This window comes from Silurus aristotelis (genome assembly GCF_946808225.1).
Source record: "Silurus aristotelis genome assembly, chromosome: 12".
NCBI classification, from domain to species: Eukaryota; Metazoa; Chordata; class Actinopteri; order Siluriformes; family Siluridae; genus Silurus; species Silurus aristotelis.
In genome coordinates this window covers 12,401,041-12,416,295 of record NC_139585.1, presented here as the reverse complement: position 1 = coordinate 12,416,295, position 15,255 = coordinate 12,401,041, and the positions used below count along the sequence as shown (strand labels likewise).

Below are 15,255 nucleotides of genomic sequence, written 5' to 3'. Positions count from 1 at the left end.
CTCCTCTCTTTCTTTTGTGCTGAAGATCTTGGGACAGAAAGAGAACGAGACTTGTTGAGTTGTGCTGTAGCTGTTACTCGGTACACATCAAAGGCCTCTCTCTATTACAGTGTGCGATTGAAGTTCACATATTGCTCTACTTCATTTCACACTCTTCACAACCAACACAATAACCCACACGCGTGCACATGCACTCTCACACATGCACTCACACCGTTTTTCAGGGGCCAACAAGATGTTGTTTATCAAAGCCTCATTTGTATATTTATCCAATATTATGCACAATTTCGATATTATTGTAACGCAGTGTTGGGTTTCAGTGGCTTTCTGTAATCACGAACATTTTCCTTTGTGTCTCTCATCCAAGCACATCTTATTTACAGAGCACACGTTTGTGTGAACTGTGTTCGTATCAGAGACTCGCACACACAGCATATGTCCTTGTACTCATATCATTGTCCTTGCACTTACCATTTGTTGCTCTGCCTCTTTCTCTCTTTTCTCTTCGTTTGTTTTCCTCCCTCTCTCCCCCTCTTTACCCCCCCTCTCTCCCCCTCTCCCCCCCCCCTCTCTCTCTCTCTACCAGGCACACCAGATGCGTTTTCTCAGCTCCTCACCTGTCCCTACTGCTCTCGCGGCTACAAGCGCTACACATCTCTGAAGGAGCACATAAAGTATAGACACGAGAAGAGCGAGGACAACTTCAGCTGCTCACTTTGCAGCTACACTTTCTCCCACCGCACACAGCTCGACCGACACATGAGCGCTCATAAAGCAGGCAGAGACCAGGTACTGCATTAAACCATCAATCCTTTATAACCCAGTACATGCTTTTAGGAAATGTATAGCACTTTTAAGAGTTCAGATTTGAGATGTAAAGCTAATTCAATTCATTTACATATCAGTGTATGGGGGTTTCTTGAAGCTGAATGTGTAAAGGTTTAATAACCCATCCCATATTTTTTAAAACATTTAATAAATTAAGACACATTTGAAGTTTATGAATATTAATACATATATAGAAATACCACAGTATACAGCACATGTTCTGTCTCTTTTTTAGCGGCATGTAACCCAAACCGGGGGAGGAGGAAACCGTAAGTTTAAGTGCACTGAATGTGGCAAAGCCTTCAAGTACAAACACCACCTAAAAGAACACCTGCGTATCCACAGTGGTGAGCACACTAACGTATTTTTGGCATTGCATGTCTGTCTGTGTATTTGTGTTAGTTAATAAGGAAATTCAATATTAGTGTTTGCCGCCAAAGTCCTGCATACGCAGTTTCTGGCTCAGCTTCTGAAATAGGAAACATGCTAGTGTTTATACTGGCTCTTAATTGTGCAGTTTAAGTAAACTAATTGTGCAGCAATTGATTTCATCTGGAACATCTGGGCTTTTTGGGTTGTCTGCTTTACTTAATTTTATTTACAGTTAAGTGCATGTATTTGTTATAAAGATATTTTTCCAGCTTTTGTTTTAATCTTACTAATGAACAGGACATTTCATGCGAAGCATTCAACAGGAACATTCTAGCATAAATTAAATAGGAAAGATTTAATTTATGCTAAAGTTTTAGGCAAAAGATCTTGTATGTAGGAACATCATATAGGTAAAAATTGTAGTTGCATAAAAGTCTATAAGCATTTATATGTTTGTGTTATACAGGGGAGAAGCCATATGAGTGCCCCAACTGTAAAAAGCGTTTCTCTCACTCCGGCTCCTACAGTTCACATATCAGCAGCAAGAAATGCATTGGCCTCATTTCGGTCAACGGACGCACACGACCCTCACCAACCACAGGAGGCACAAAAACCCCTCAGTGTCCTTCACCATCCCTGCCCTCCTCCCCTTCCACTGCCCGCACTCAGATCCGGGACAAATTGGACCATAGTAAACCCTTGCAGGAGCAGCTCCCAATCACACAGATTAAGTCTGAGCCATTGGACTATGAGTATAAGCCTGTGGTAGTTGCCCCGACTGCCCCTGGAGGAGTAAATGGGGTTTTCCAAGGAGGAGCAGCAGCACCACTACAAGGGGCAGTGCAGGCTGTGGTCCTCCCCACTGTAGGACTGGTCTCCCCAATCAGCATTAATCTAGAGGCCTTGCAGAGCATGCTAAATGCAGCAATGGATGGGAATGTGATCAGGCAGGTGTTGGAGAATGCCCAGACCAAAGGCCAGCCTGCAAGCACTGGCAGAGTGGCTATCGCACAGGCTCCACAGCAAGTCATCCAAGCCATCAGTCTTCCCATTGTCGATCAGGACGGTAACACCAAGATCATAATCAACTACAGCCTCGACCCACAGGCTCAAGCAGCTCTACAGAACTTGAAGAAAGAGCCGGTGGGGCAGAATGCAGACTCTTGCAAAGCTGAACGAATGCCTGAGGATCTGACGGTTAAAAGCAAGACAACCAGGGACAAAACCAATATCACTGTGGATGAAAAGTGCCAGGAGGAGGGCAAACTTTCTAATCACATTACAAATAAACACTGTGTCAAAGAGGAACAGGAGGTTAATGGAACATACTTAGACAAGGAGAAGTCTGAAGCAGATGATAAATTGTGTCCTGGGCAGCCCCCATTAAAGAATCTTATGTCAGAGTCAGTCAAGCTCCCTACTAATGCTGCCAAGCAGTGGTTTGACAAGGTGCAGAATGGGCAGGTTCCAATGGAGGTCTCCACAGCCACACCCCAGAAAGAGCAGACAAACAGTATAGACATTAATGGCACTCCGGAGGAAACTTTCGAGTCAATGTCAGAGCAGGACAGCGAAAGAAACCAAGAGGAGGAGGAGATGGAGGTGCGCAGCCCAGCCGAGGGCACTACAGCTGGAATAAGTGGAACAGAAAATGGCCCCACATCCCCTTTACCACTAAATCTATCTGCAGATGGGCCTGTGCCAGCCCAGACTGCAGAGGAAGGAGAGGGACCTCTTGATTTGTCTCTCCCAAAATCTGTAGCGGCAGCAAATACAACTAGTGCTCACTCTGTTTACTCAGCTCAGGACGAGCCTTTGAACTTGGTTTGCACAAAGAAGGAAGTGCTCAGCAATGCAAGCACCAGCACTGCCATCTATGCCAGCCAAACAAGTGCCAATCCCCTGAATATTGTGACCACTCAACTGCCCACCCTGTTGGCAATCGCCAAGCAAGGAAGTGGACAGTGCCTGCGTACCCTCACCACCACCACTAAACAGACCATCTTAATCCCACAGCTCGCCTACACCTACACCACTACAGCCTCCAGTCCAGCAGGGGGCGACACACCACAGAAAGCCATTTTACAGGTCAATGGGATCAAGGTGAGACCAGAGAAAATGATTGTATCCTAATCAGCAAACAAAATGTATGAGTTTTCTATATTCAGCACCAGAGACTAGAGAACCCTGACATTTTTTTTTTATTTTTTTATTTACAATTAGTATCTGTTTTATTCATGGGGGGTGGTTGATTTTATACAAAATGCAGAAGTAAAAACTAGAATAGGGCATCATATTACATTACCTGACATATTAGCATTGTTTTAGCGTGACGTTTGTGTAACATTGTCGTTACTGACCTACTTGGTCGGTTGTTCCTTTTTGTACTATCAAACAAATTGTACTATTTGTTTGTTGGCCTGTCTGAGCCTAGAGAAGATATAAAGTCAATTGTTACTAGACTATTTCATGTTTATATTGGTTTCTATAGCAAGTATTTTGCAGAAATACCTGTGGATGCGCCATAAAAGATCCTTATTATATAGAGCAAAGTAACACATGTTGGTGTGTGTTTAGGAGGAAAAGCAGGAGGCCGGTTTAGAAGTGGCTTCGGTGCTGGAGGAGCAGACAGACTCGGACTCCGGGCCAGTGAGGAAGAAGATGAAGAAGACTGAAAATGGCTTGTACGCCTGTGACCTGTGTGACAAAATCTTCCAGAAGAGCAGCTCCCTGCTTCGACATAAATACGAACACACAGGTATGTTTTTCATTTGTAGACGGCGAGATACTTGCACAACTGGTTCCTCTGATTACGAAGAGAACCGCATGTAAAATGTGATTCTGTTGTGAAATACTGACAGCAAATTTCAAGTTTCAAGCAACATTATGGTGACTTATTACAAATATACTGTAACAGCAGGAGGGTGTGGTGAATTTTCCTCTTGTCATGCGCTGGCCAGTGAATCCGAATCTGTTAGTAATTTTCTCTCTTTCTAAGAGCATTAGATTTCAGTTAAGTCGAAAGCTGCTCACATCTCTGTGTTCAGAGACTGAGCCAAAAGCCAGCAGCCTACATCCCAATGACATCACTGTGCATTTTCATCCCTCCTTACAAAAGCCACAGTTTATATAACCCTTACCTCCAGCCCATGGGCTGTCACACTGTGTTTTGATTCATTGTTTTGTATTATTATCCATGGATACATAATGACATGTAGTGCCTAATCCTTTGTGAGCAGTCTGGGAAAAGGAGATTAATATAGAGGTATTTGTCACTAAGCAGCTTTATACGCCAGTGTGCTTATGGTACATTTTAAAGAGTTTCTGTAACACGCTCAGTCTCTCATCTCCTGTGTATGACGGCATGTAATGGGAGTAACAGTGTGCTAATTACTCTGTACTTTAGAGGAAAAATAAATGTACTGTATTAGTAGCAGGGTTTGAAAGGAACGTACACTGATCCAAGAAATGTGTATAAAAGATGGAACTAATGGACAACATTGTTAATTTACTAGACAATCTATCGGATTATTTTATAGTCTATATGTATGCTGCTTGTAGGAGGTTTACCCCGAGTGAGAAATCTTTTCCACTCAGACATGGACTGAATGACACGACCCACAGCAGGCAGGAATTATTCAAAAAAGAAAAAAGAGAATTAAAAATAAAACTGGTGGTTTGGGGGATGTCTCAACTAATAATTAATATAATTTCAGGCCGGTTGATACGCAACACAAGATCTGCTGTTGTCCATGTGATGAATTTATCATGCTTGTCGTTTCTTTTTACTTTCAGATCAGCATGCTTGGACACACATCCGCAGACAGCACGAACAAATTGCTTGTCTGTCTCAGTAACATTTATATTTTGGCTGCTGTCCTTTTACTGTAAACATGATGAGAAACATTCAATGCAAAATTATTGACACCTAAAGAAAAAAAAAAAAAAAGCACACCTCAAAACACATTTAAACTTGTTTGCAGTTGAAACACATCAAATCACCATCATTCATCACTATGCAGAGAAAACGAGTTTTTCCACACATAAGAAACTGCCCTTAACAACTAATATGATAAAGAAACCTCAGCAGGTAAATGTACAATTAATTACAATTAATTCTAATAAAAATAGTCATTTGCAAGGAATAGACAGCAAGAAAGAGACAAAAAAAAAAATATGGCTATGATAAAAGTTTTTCCATCCCTGTATCAAGCTGTGGTTAAGGGTTGCACAAACTGGAAATGCGGTGCATGAACTATGCTTCGTTTGGACGACAATTCGAATTATATGTTGAGATCAGATAACACAAAAATCTGTCTCTGGACGCTATGTGTGTGTTTGGCCAACAATCTGGGCTCCATTCAAGAAAAAGTGTTTGAGTAAAAAGATCAGCCATGATGATGCAGGGTGATGATAATGACAGTGTCGATTGCATCAAAGTGAAATCAAGGGCACACGTTTATTTGTCCTCTGTCTTACAGGTAAACGTCCTCATGAATGCGGGATCTGCAGCAAAGCTTTCAAACACAAGCATCACCTGATCGAGCACCTGCGTCTGCACTCGGGAGAAAAGCCATACCAGTGCGACAAGTGCGGCAAACGCTTCTCTCACTCCGGCTCCTACTCGCAGCACATGAACCACCGCTACTCATACTGTAAGAAGGAGGCACACAGCCAGAACCTGGTGCAGAGGGACGAAGAGGAGGAGAACGCCAACGAAGAGCAGCCTGGAGCAGCAAGCAGTGCCGCCTCGCCCCCGTCTCAGGTCGACTCGGACGAGCGAGGGAGCAGTGCCAGGGAGGATGAGGAGAGTGAAGAAGAAGACGCAACTGGTTCGGGAAGCGTGGTGGACGAGGACGAAATTCAGGTGGTGAGGATCGGAGAGGAAGGAGGAGAGGACGAGGATGATAGCGGAGAACAGTACAGAATGGAGGAGATGGACACAGGAAACGAGGGGGTGGTTCTGGAGAACGGAGAACATGAGGAGGGTACAGTGGAAAGTCAAGACGAGGGAGAAGAAGATGGAGAAATGTTGAAGGTCGTGGTGATGCAGGATGGCGAGGAGGACGAAGAAGAGCAGGCTGAGAACACAGAAGCGATGGACTTGCGAGAAAACATAGGAGAGCAGAAATCTGAGGGTGAAGGAGAAAGTGTGGAGGAGGAGGAGGAGGGTACAAATGAAGGAAACACACCCAGTGAAAATGGAGATGAGAAATGAAGAGGAAACCACATCAGGGCTTTTCTCGCTCTTATTCTTTGCTACTTAGTTTTACACAACAAACAAAAAACTGTTACTAATTTGAACAAAGACTGCAGATTTGGCTGCTTTTAGAGGATTGCAGGAAATGGTGCAAGAGGAAGGAAGGAAGAAAAGAAGGAGGAAGTGAGCGAGCGCAGGAGCCCTGCCATTGCATTTTATCCCACTACTGTGTATAAAACCCTTTGTGTGCCTGATGATTAAAAAAAAAAACAAGTGTTTTTTTTTTTCCAGATAAGGACAATTTTCAGTGTTTATGGTTTGTATAAATACAAAGTTTAATGAAAACCGACACGTATACAGACTGAAAGCTAAACGCAGTTTAGCTAATAACATTTTATTACTAAAACCTTTGGTTTCTTTTTATCAGTGTTACTAATTTTTTTGTCACTCTTGTTTCAACCTTAAAAAAAAAAAAGCTGTACAGTTGGGAGAGATTTCTATACATTTTTATTGCCAATGAACAAAACTCAGTATTTTATTGCATATGAAGGAAAGAAAATGATCCTGTGCACTACCATGCTCCCAGTTTACTGATGATCACCTCTGTGGGCCTTGTTTAATGTCTACCTTTCAGTATTAATACTCTCGAGCTAACCCATGTTTCATGCTAGCCTACGCTAGTGCAGCGTTCTGTCTATCGGTTTTGTTTGGAAGTGGTCTGTGAGCCTTAAATGTAAGATAAAACAGGGGAACACAATCCTAGATCCAAAAAATGAAATTAAATTAATGAATGAGACGGGTCTAATTTGCACCCCCACACTTTCCCTTATGCAAAAGCATGCATGTGTTAAGTGCCATTGCACAGAGCTGGTGCACTTCTCTCACACTCTTCTTCAGCAGCATGTTCCTAATGTGGTAGCAAACCTGTGACCCCTGACCCTGAACCACTAGTCCGAACTCGAGGACTGTTCCTGTCTCTTTAAGGAACAAAAAGAATTTCTAACAAACAGTCAGGAATTAAAGAACAAAACATTTCCAGCTTTGAAGTGTTTCTGCTTTCCCCTGTTCGATGCACTTCTTCATGTGATTAACTGCGCATTCGCTTTTACTTCAGGTATTAAATATGAACCCACCATGACCTTTCACCTCTAGTATTTTTTTTTTTCTTCTTTCATAACAGTCAGTATTAATTGTTGTTTTTTTTGGTTCGATGTGTTTCTCAGTGAACGTTGTGTAATGTTTGTTTGCAGTCATGGCAGTATTATTTTTTCCTCACCCTCTTCATCAGTATACGTTTAGTTTTAGAGACCTTTTATATTTATGTGTCTTATTTTTTTTATATTTTTTTTCTTTACGGTTATTTATTACACAGTGTAGTGTACAATATTGTAGTTTGTATTAATACAATAATATATTTTAGTATGAAGAATAATTTCGAAGAATGAATGAATACAAAGCTAGGGAGCGCTCTCTGGCATTTCAAAGTGTTTTAAAACAGAAAGAGTATTATTTTTCACATTTTTTTCAATTATTTGAAGGTGTTTTTCTTGTTTTGTTTTGTTTTAAACAGACACCCAGTATTTAAAATATTGGAGATTTCTCACATTGTTCATCGGATGTGTTACTTTCCCCTCACTAATCTTGGAAGCTACTGAAAGTTGATAAATTAATTGTATGCTACACCCGCAGACGTCCTTAACCATAAAACTGTGCTACTCTTTTACAAAGCCAAAATGTTGTCAATGAGGAATTTTTTTTAATGTTTTATTTGTGCCAATGTGTTAACAGCATGGCCATGACTTGTTTTATATGTCCCTGTTTTAATCTGTGGTTATATATATTTTTATTGATAGGTTTTCTTTTTTTTTTTTTTTTGTTTTTTTTTTTTTTTTTTTTGTTTGTTTGTTTGGTTGGTTGGTTTGTTTTTTATGACTCCCCGTCTCACAATAAAATAAATCAAGAATTTACAGTTCCTCTGTAACGAGATAATTTTCACACAATGAAACTTGAAATAGATTTTTTTTTATGTATCTAAACGCTACTTATTAGAAATGATAATTTCATGTTTTAGGATTGCATTTTCCCCTCTTCTGGAAACCTTTTATAAACCTTTTAAAAACTAGGAAAATGGATAGAAAGCAGTAGTTTTGGGGGGATTTGGCTGAGCAAATGCAACAAACACTATGTAATTGTATAACTACTAAATAATCGGCTCAGGAGCAGACAGCAGTAAAAAGTCATAGAATAAAAAAAATAGTTCCACAGTAAGAAAGGTTTTACTAGAGTCCCTAATAAAATACTACGGATACTACAAGTTCTACTTGTTTTTTTTAGAGCAGCTTTATAATAAAGAAATGAGACCACAATAAGATACAGATTTATAGATAGTTTCAAGACCCTGAAACTGCTTTTAAAGATTGGAGAGTCAAATTTATACTTTTACAATTAATATTTACAGCCTCAGTATGTTACAGGTTTGCTGGATTACTGAGAAACTAATTTCAGAATGCAGTTTATAGTTTCACACTGCGTAATAAAACACACTGCACATGTTCTCTCCTAAGTCTATTTTTCCCCAAAATCTGTTTCCATATGACTTTCGTATCACTAAATACAATAGCCAGCCCAACACCTGTTTATTACAGGATAGTAACTTAGCGAATACAGACTAGAGAACAGAGGAAGAGAACGAACATGAGAAGACGACACAAGAAAAAAGAAAAAAGATGTGATGGACAGCAAAAAGTCTACTAACCTTGAGAACTCCCCCAAGGTTATTGCCATTGATCAGGGTTGGATTTCAGGGAGGCATTTGGGCCAGAGAGCATGAATTAGTAATGAACAAAATCTATAATCTGATGAAAAGTCTGAAAATGATGCCAACGTCGCACCAGCTCCTTCTTTCTGATACTGCAAGGCTAAATGGACTCTGGATCGGAAGGTCACAGGTTGAAATCCCAGAATTACGCACTGCCATGAATAAAAATGGTGGTTGATGTGGAAGTCTCCTGTTGGTATTTGTACCTTTCTCAAACCCAATACTCGAAATCTGCGTTTTACTAATGATTTTGTTTCACATCTGCCTCATGGAGCATTGAGCAGAAAAACAGACACTAACTGAATTTTAGAGGTTTGATTAAAGTTTGACTGATTTGATAATGATGTCATGATAATTTAACGAACGCTAACTGAAAGAATAGCATTCGGTAGAAAAGTTTATCACTTAAGTACAGTTATAGACGTGTAGAAATTGCATTAGGGTGAATTCTATTTATTTATTTACTTTACATTAGTCACCTGTACATATATTAACAATAGAGCAACCATGAACACATGCCTGAGGCCTCTAATTAAAGATCTTTCTTGTTCAGGAGAAACTAGATAACTAGACAATGAAACTAGATAATTCAAGGTCATTGTCTTATTTTTTACCATTTGCAGTATTCAATGATTTTCAGTTAAATGTTGAATAAATCTCTTTATATGTAAAGCTGCAAAATTGTGGATACAATAAAAAAAATCTACATACCAAAACGCAAAAGAAGAACCAGGCACAGTCTGTTAATCTGGTGATGACAAAACACTTTCAACCACTTTCTTTTTTTATTTACAATCTTATCTCACTACTTGTAGCTCTCAAGAATTCAAATGCAATTCAAGAACAACTCCATGCTCTCTCTATCTTCCTTTCTCTTCAACTCTTCTTTCTCTATCTGTCTTCTCCCATATCTAATTCAATCAAGCCAGAAATTTAATTTGTCTCAGGTATATTTCAAGATATTTCAAGGTGCTCCACCCTTCCCGGCAGCATCTTAAACACTTTAATGTGCTGTCTCGTACTGAAACACATGGCCTGATGTAGTCAATCATGCTCTCATCAGAGCACTTACTGGACACAACACACATACTGCATGAATCCCATAAGCACGACTGTTAAAGACGTCAGAACATTGCAGTGTGTGTGTGTGTGAGTGTGTGTGTGTGTGTGTGTGTGTGTGTGTGTGTGTGTGATGTGGGAAACAGGTGAAAGAAAGAACAATCTTTCTAATGGTGGAGTTTGGAATGTGTGGACATTTAGTGACCTGTAAAAACTAGCTTCCAGGCTAATATAATGAACCAGGATTCTCCTCAACTGAAGTATAGTGTCTAAGTTTCGGTCTTAACTATTAAAATGCTTCACTGCAATGAATGCTTCACTTCTTCTTATGTTCTCTCACTCATTTTCTCCTCTCTGCTATACCTTGCCCTCTATTCACTAACTCCCCCAGCTTCCCTGTTACTGAACACGCCTCGACGCCACCTTATACTCTGGCACATTTACGACTAACTGTTTTTCAGATGAAGGTTGACCTTTTACCTTTAATGTACATTAACACTCGACTTCTGCAACCACTGCCTGAACAATGCGTTGGATCCGTGTGGATCTGTGCAACTCAATTTTCAGGGGTTCTCTTTCCTCCTCCTCTTTCCTCCTGCTGCGCTTAGAGCCAGATGGCACAGGGAAGAAAAATCAATTAGAGCTCCACCTAAGGGGCAGAGGGAGTTTATCCCAGACGACCACTCCTGAAGCATGGGCACGTTAAGGATCACTCACTCGTCCTGCTGCCAACGTCCATCACCTCAACACTAATCCACTTCTCTCTCACTCCGCCCACTCTAACCTCATTAGAGCACTGGGAGAGCGAGATATAAAGGTGGAGGCATGGGGCGTTTTTGGAAGTACAGTGTACTTATGCTAAATACTGAATACTGAAGTGCATGCACATGCAAATGGGGAGGGGTGAAGCAGGGTAGACCATAAAGACAGATTATTGTGTGCGAGTAAAGCCGGGGAGAAGATGGAAAAAAAGAGAAGGCGCTAAAAGATCATCTTATGAGGAGGAAAAAAAAACAGCCAAGCTGACAGAATGGATTATGATTCTGTCAGGAGGAAGAAAAACATGGCTATAATGGAAAATAAATATTTCTGTTACATTTGATAAACAAAGAAATAAATAGGTTAAAAATTAAAAAATAAATTGTAATCCTGTCCTAATCCAGTTCCATGCTAAATGCAGGCGAGGGATTCATTTACAGGCTAGACAAGCTAGATTTAAAGCCACGCTTTAGCGTTTTACAGCCCAATCTCTAACCACCACATGCACACGCGTAACCACATGCGTACGCGCAAGTACGAGCTCCACAGAAAGACAAGAAAACGATAGAAAAACAAACAAGAAAACGATAAAAAAAAAAAACAGATACATTCTGAGGATATTAGTGACATGCCATAAACATTATATGTTGTATTTATGTGCAGTATTCTCAGCATCAGGACACTACACACTCACTACATGGTTCACTACATCACTTGGCTGAGCAGTGAGAGATGCACCACTCAAGTGCGCACTGCGGGATTTGTTGCACACAGCCGTGCTCACCAGATCAGTGACTTCTGCATATTGGCATAAAGATCTGACTCTCGGCTCCCCCAATGGACCTTTAGATCACATGCCCTAATCGCAGACAGGTAGCATGGCTTGTGTCCTAGATCATTTTGTCCCATATTTTAATCCAACAAGGACATATTGCTATATACTGCATTATATTTTGGTGGGATTATGAAGAAAGATCATAGATTATACTTTACATAGTGTGTGCTTGTAAAAGAGGGCTACATGTAAAGAGACCTTTTGGCTAGCAGTGTTTATATCGATATAAATTACAAATCTTACAGTTTTGTGCCATGTCATAAAGTTTATACTTGATAATATAGAGAAGGGCATAACCCAGCCCTTATGGTTGCACAAGCCAGTGCACTCTTAGTGCCGGTCCCAAGCCCGGATAAACATATGCCAAATTAAATATGCGGATCACGAAAGAGAAATTCATACCAGATCGGTTGAGGCCAGGGTTACCAACGACCACCACAGGTATCGTTAACCTACAGGGTACCAGTGGAAATTGGGCTACTGTTGGCCAAAGGAGAGGAGGAAGACATTTACAGAGACGGCAAGGAAAGGAGAAGTGTAGGAGAGTGGAGGTTCAGGTTGGTACTTTAAATGTTGGTACTATGACTGGTAAAGGGAGAGATATAGCTGATATGATGGAGAGGAGAAAGGTAGAAATGTTGTGTGTTCAGAAGACCAAGTGAAAAGGGAGTAAGGCCAAAAACATTGGAGGGGTTTAAACTGTTCTATCATGGAGTGGATGGAAAGAGAAATGGTGTAGGGGTGATTCTGAATTAAGAGTTTAGTAAGAGTGTAGTGGAGGTGAAGAGAGATTCTGAACGAGTGATGAACGTGAAGCTGGAAGTTGAAGGGGTGAAGATAAATGTCATCAGTGCCTATGCTCCACAAGTGGGTTGTGAAATGGACAAGAAGTAAAAATTCTTGAGTGAATTAGATGAAGGGGTAGAAGGTTTACCTAGGAATAAAAGATTGGTGATTGGGGCAGATTTCAATGGGCATGTAGGTGAAGGGAACAGAGGGGATGAGGAGGTGATGGGTAGGTATGGCTTTAAGAGAGGAATGTGGAAGGGCAGATGGTTGTAGATTTTGCTAAAAGGATGGAAATGGCAGTGGTGAACACTTATTTTAAGAAGAAGGAGGATCATAGGGTGACGTATAAGAGTGGGGGAAGGTGCACACAGGTGGACTATGTTCTATGCAGGAGATGCAACCTAAAGGAGATTGGCGACTGTAGGGTGTTGGCGGGGGACAGTATAGCTAGACAGCATCGGATGGTGGTCTGTAGGATGGTTTTTGAGGTGAAGAATAAAAGGAGGAGAGTGAAGACTGAAAGAAGAATAAGATGGTGGAAACTGAAGGAGGAAGACTGTAGTGTGAGAATCAGGGAAGAGGTCAGACAGGGGCTCCGTGGTGGTGAAGAGGTTCTGGATAATTGGGCAAGTACTGCAGAAGTGATAAGGGAGACAGCTAGAAAGGTACTTGGTGTGACATCTGGAAATAGAAAGGAAGACAAAGAGACATGTTGTTGGAATGAGGAAGTGCAGAAGAGCATAAGGAGAAACAGGTTGGCAAAACAGAATTGGGATCGACAGAGTGATGAGAAAAGTAGGCAGGAGTACAAGGAGATGCGGCAGCAGGTAAAGAGGGATGTGGCGAAAGCCAAGGAAAAGGCATATGAGGAGCTGTATGAGAGGTTGGACACTAAGAAGGGAGAAAATGATTTGTACCGATTGGCCAGGCAGAGAGACAGAGCTGGGAAGGATGTGCTGCAAGTTAGAGCAATAAAGGATGGAGATAGAAATGTGTTGACTAGTAAGGAGAGTGTGTTGAGAAGATGGAGGGATTATTTTGAGCAGCTGATGAACAAGGAAAATGAGAGAGAGAGAAGGTTGGATGATGTGGAGTTGGTGAAGCAAGAAGTGCATAGGATTAGTAAGGAGGAAGTGAGAGCAGTGATTAAGAGGATAAAGAGTGGAAAGTCAGTTGGACAAAATGACATACAAGTAGAAGCATGGAGATGTTTAGGAGAGATTTGTAAGAAACATGATTTTGAAAGGTGAGAGGATGCCTGAGGAATGGAGAAGGAGTGTGCTGGTACCGATCTTTAAGCATAAGGGAGATGTGCAGACCTGCAGTAACTACAGGGGAATTAAGTTGATCAGTCACACAATGAAGTTATGGAAAAGAGTAGTAAAAGCCAGGCTGAGAGAAGAGGTGACCATCTGTGAGCAACAGTATGGTTTCATGCAGAGGAAGAGCACCACAGATGCATTATTTGCTTTGAGAATGTTGATGGAGAAGTATAGAGAAGGTCAGAAGGAGTTGCATTGTGTGTTTGTAGATTTAGAGAAAGCGTACGACAGGGTGCTGAGAGAGGAACTGTGAAACTGTTTGAGCAAGTCAGGTGTGTCAGAGAAGTTTGTGAGGGTGGTGCAGGACATGTATGAGGGCAGTGTGACAGCAGTAAAGCTTGCATTGGAAACAACAGACTGGTTCAAAGTGGTGGTTGGACTGCATCAAGAATCAGCTCTGAGCCCTTTCCTGTTTCTAGTGGTGATGGACAGGTTGACGGACGAGGTCAGACAATTTGTGGATGATATTGTTATTTGTGGTGAGAGTAGGTAGCGGGTTGAGAAGAGACTGGAGAGGAGGAGGTACATGCTGGAGAGAAGAGGAATGAAAGTCAGTAGGAGTAAATCAGAATACGTGTGTGTGAATGAGAGGGAGGGCAGTGGAGTCAACAGTGGAGTGGGGTCAACAGTGCAAAGTAATGGAGAGTGTGTAAGAGAAGTGAAGAAACGAGTGCAGGCAGGGTGGAGTGGGTGGAGAAGAGTGGCAGGAGTGAGTTGTGATAGAAGGGTGTCTGCAAGAGAGACAGGGAAAGCTTATAAGACTGTGGTGAGACCTGCGATGTTGTACGGATTAGAGACAGTGGCATTGAGTAAAAGACAAGAGGTGGAGCTGGAGGTAGCAGAGGACAGGACAGGATTAGAAATAAGTTTATTAGAGGGACGGCGCATGTAGGTCGTTTTGAAGACAAGGAGGCCTGATTGAGATGGTTTGGACATGTGCAGAGGAGGGACATGGGGTATAACAATAGGAGAAAGTTAAGGATGGAGCCACCAGGAAGGAGGAAAAGAGGAAGGCCAAGAAGGAGGTTTATGGATGTGGTGAGGGAAGACGTGCAGGTAGTTGGGTTAAAAGAGGCAGAAGCCGAAAGTAGAAGAAGAAGAATATAGAGAAGTATACCTGATTATAACATCAATAAACAGTTAAAGCTAAACTATACAAATAAATGTTATAAAAAATATAAGCTATATAACCATGTATGTTAAATTCCAGCAAAAAAAAAAAAGTTACAGTATTACATAAATGCACATTTAAAAATCTTCAATCCTTTTTTTC

The 15,255-nt window shown here is 41.2% G+C and overlaps 1 protein-coding gene across 4 annotated transcripts in view; it reads left to right on the top strand.

Moving 5' to 3' along the window:
- Positions 1–8,372, top strand: part of zeb1b (zinc finger E-box binding homeobox 1b) — a gene marked incomplete at its 5' end in the record, with an annotated part of 55,492 nt that extends 47,120 nt beyond the window's left edge. For all 4 annotated transcript variants that reach the window (XM_083556689.1, XM_083556690.1, XM_083556688.1 and 1 more), the window contains 5 exons: positions 587–789; positions 1,064–1,175; positions 1,667–3,303; positions 3,778–3,958; positions 5,682–8,372. In XM_083556689.1, coding sequence (XP_083412815.1) covers positions 587–789; positions 1,064–1,175; positions 1,667–3,303; positions 3,778–3,958; positions 5,682–6,418 — 2,870 coding nt within the window. In that variant the 3' untranslated portion in view covers positions 6,419–8,372. The remainder of the gene's footprint in view (positions 1–586; positions 790–1,063; positions 1,176–1,666; positions 3,304–3,777; positions 3,959–5,681) is intronic.
- Between the last annotated feature and the right edge of the window lie 6,883 nt (positions 8,373–15,255).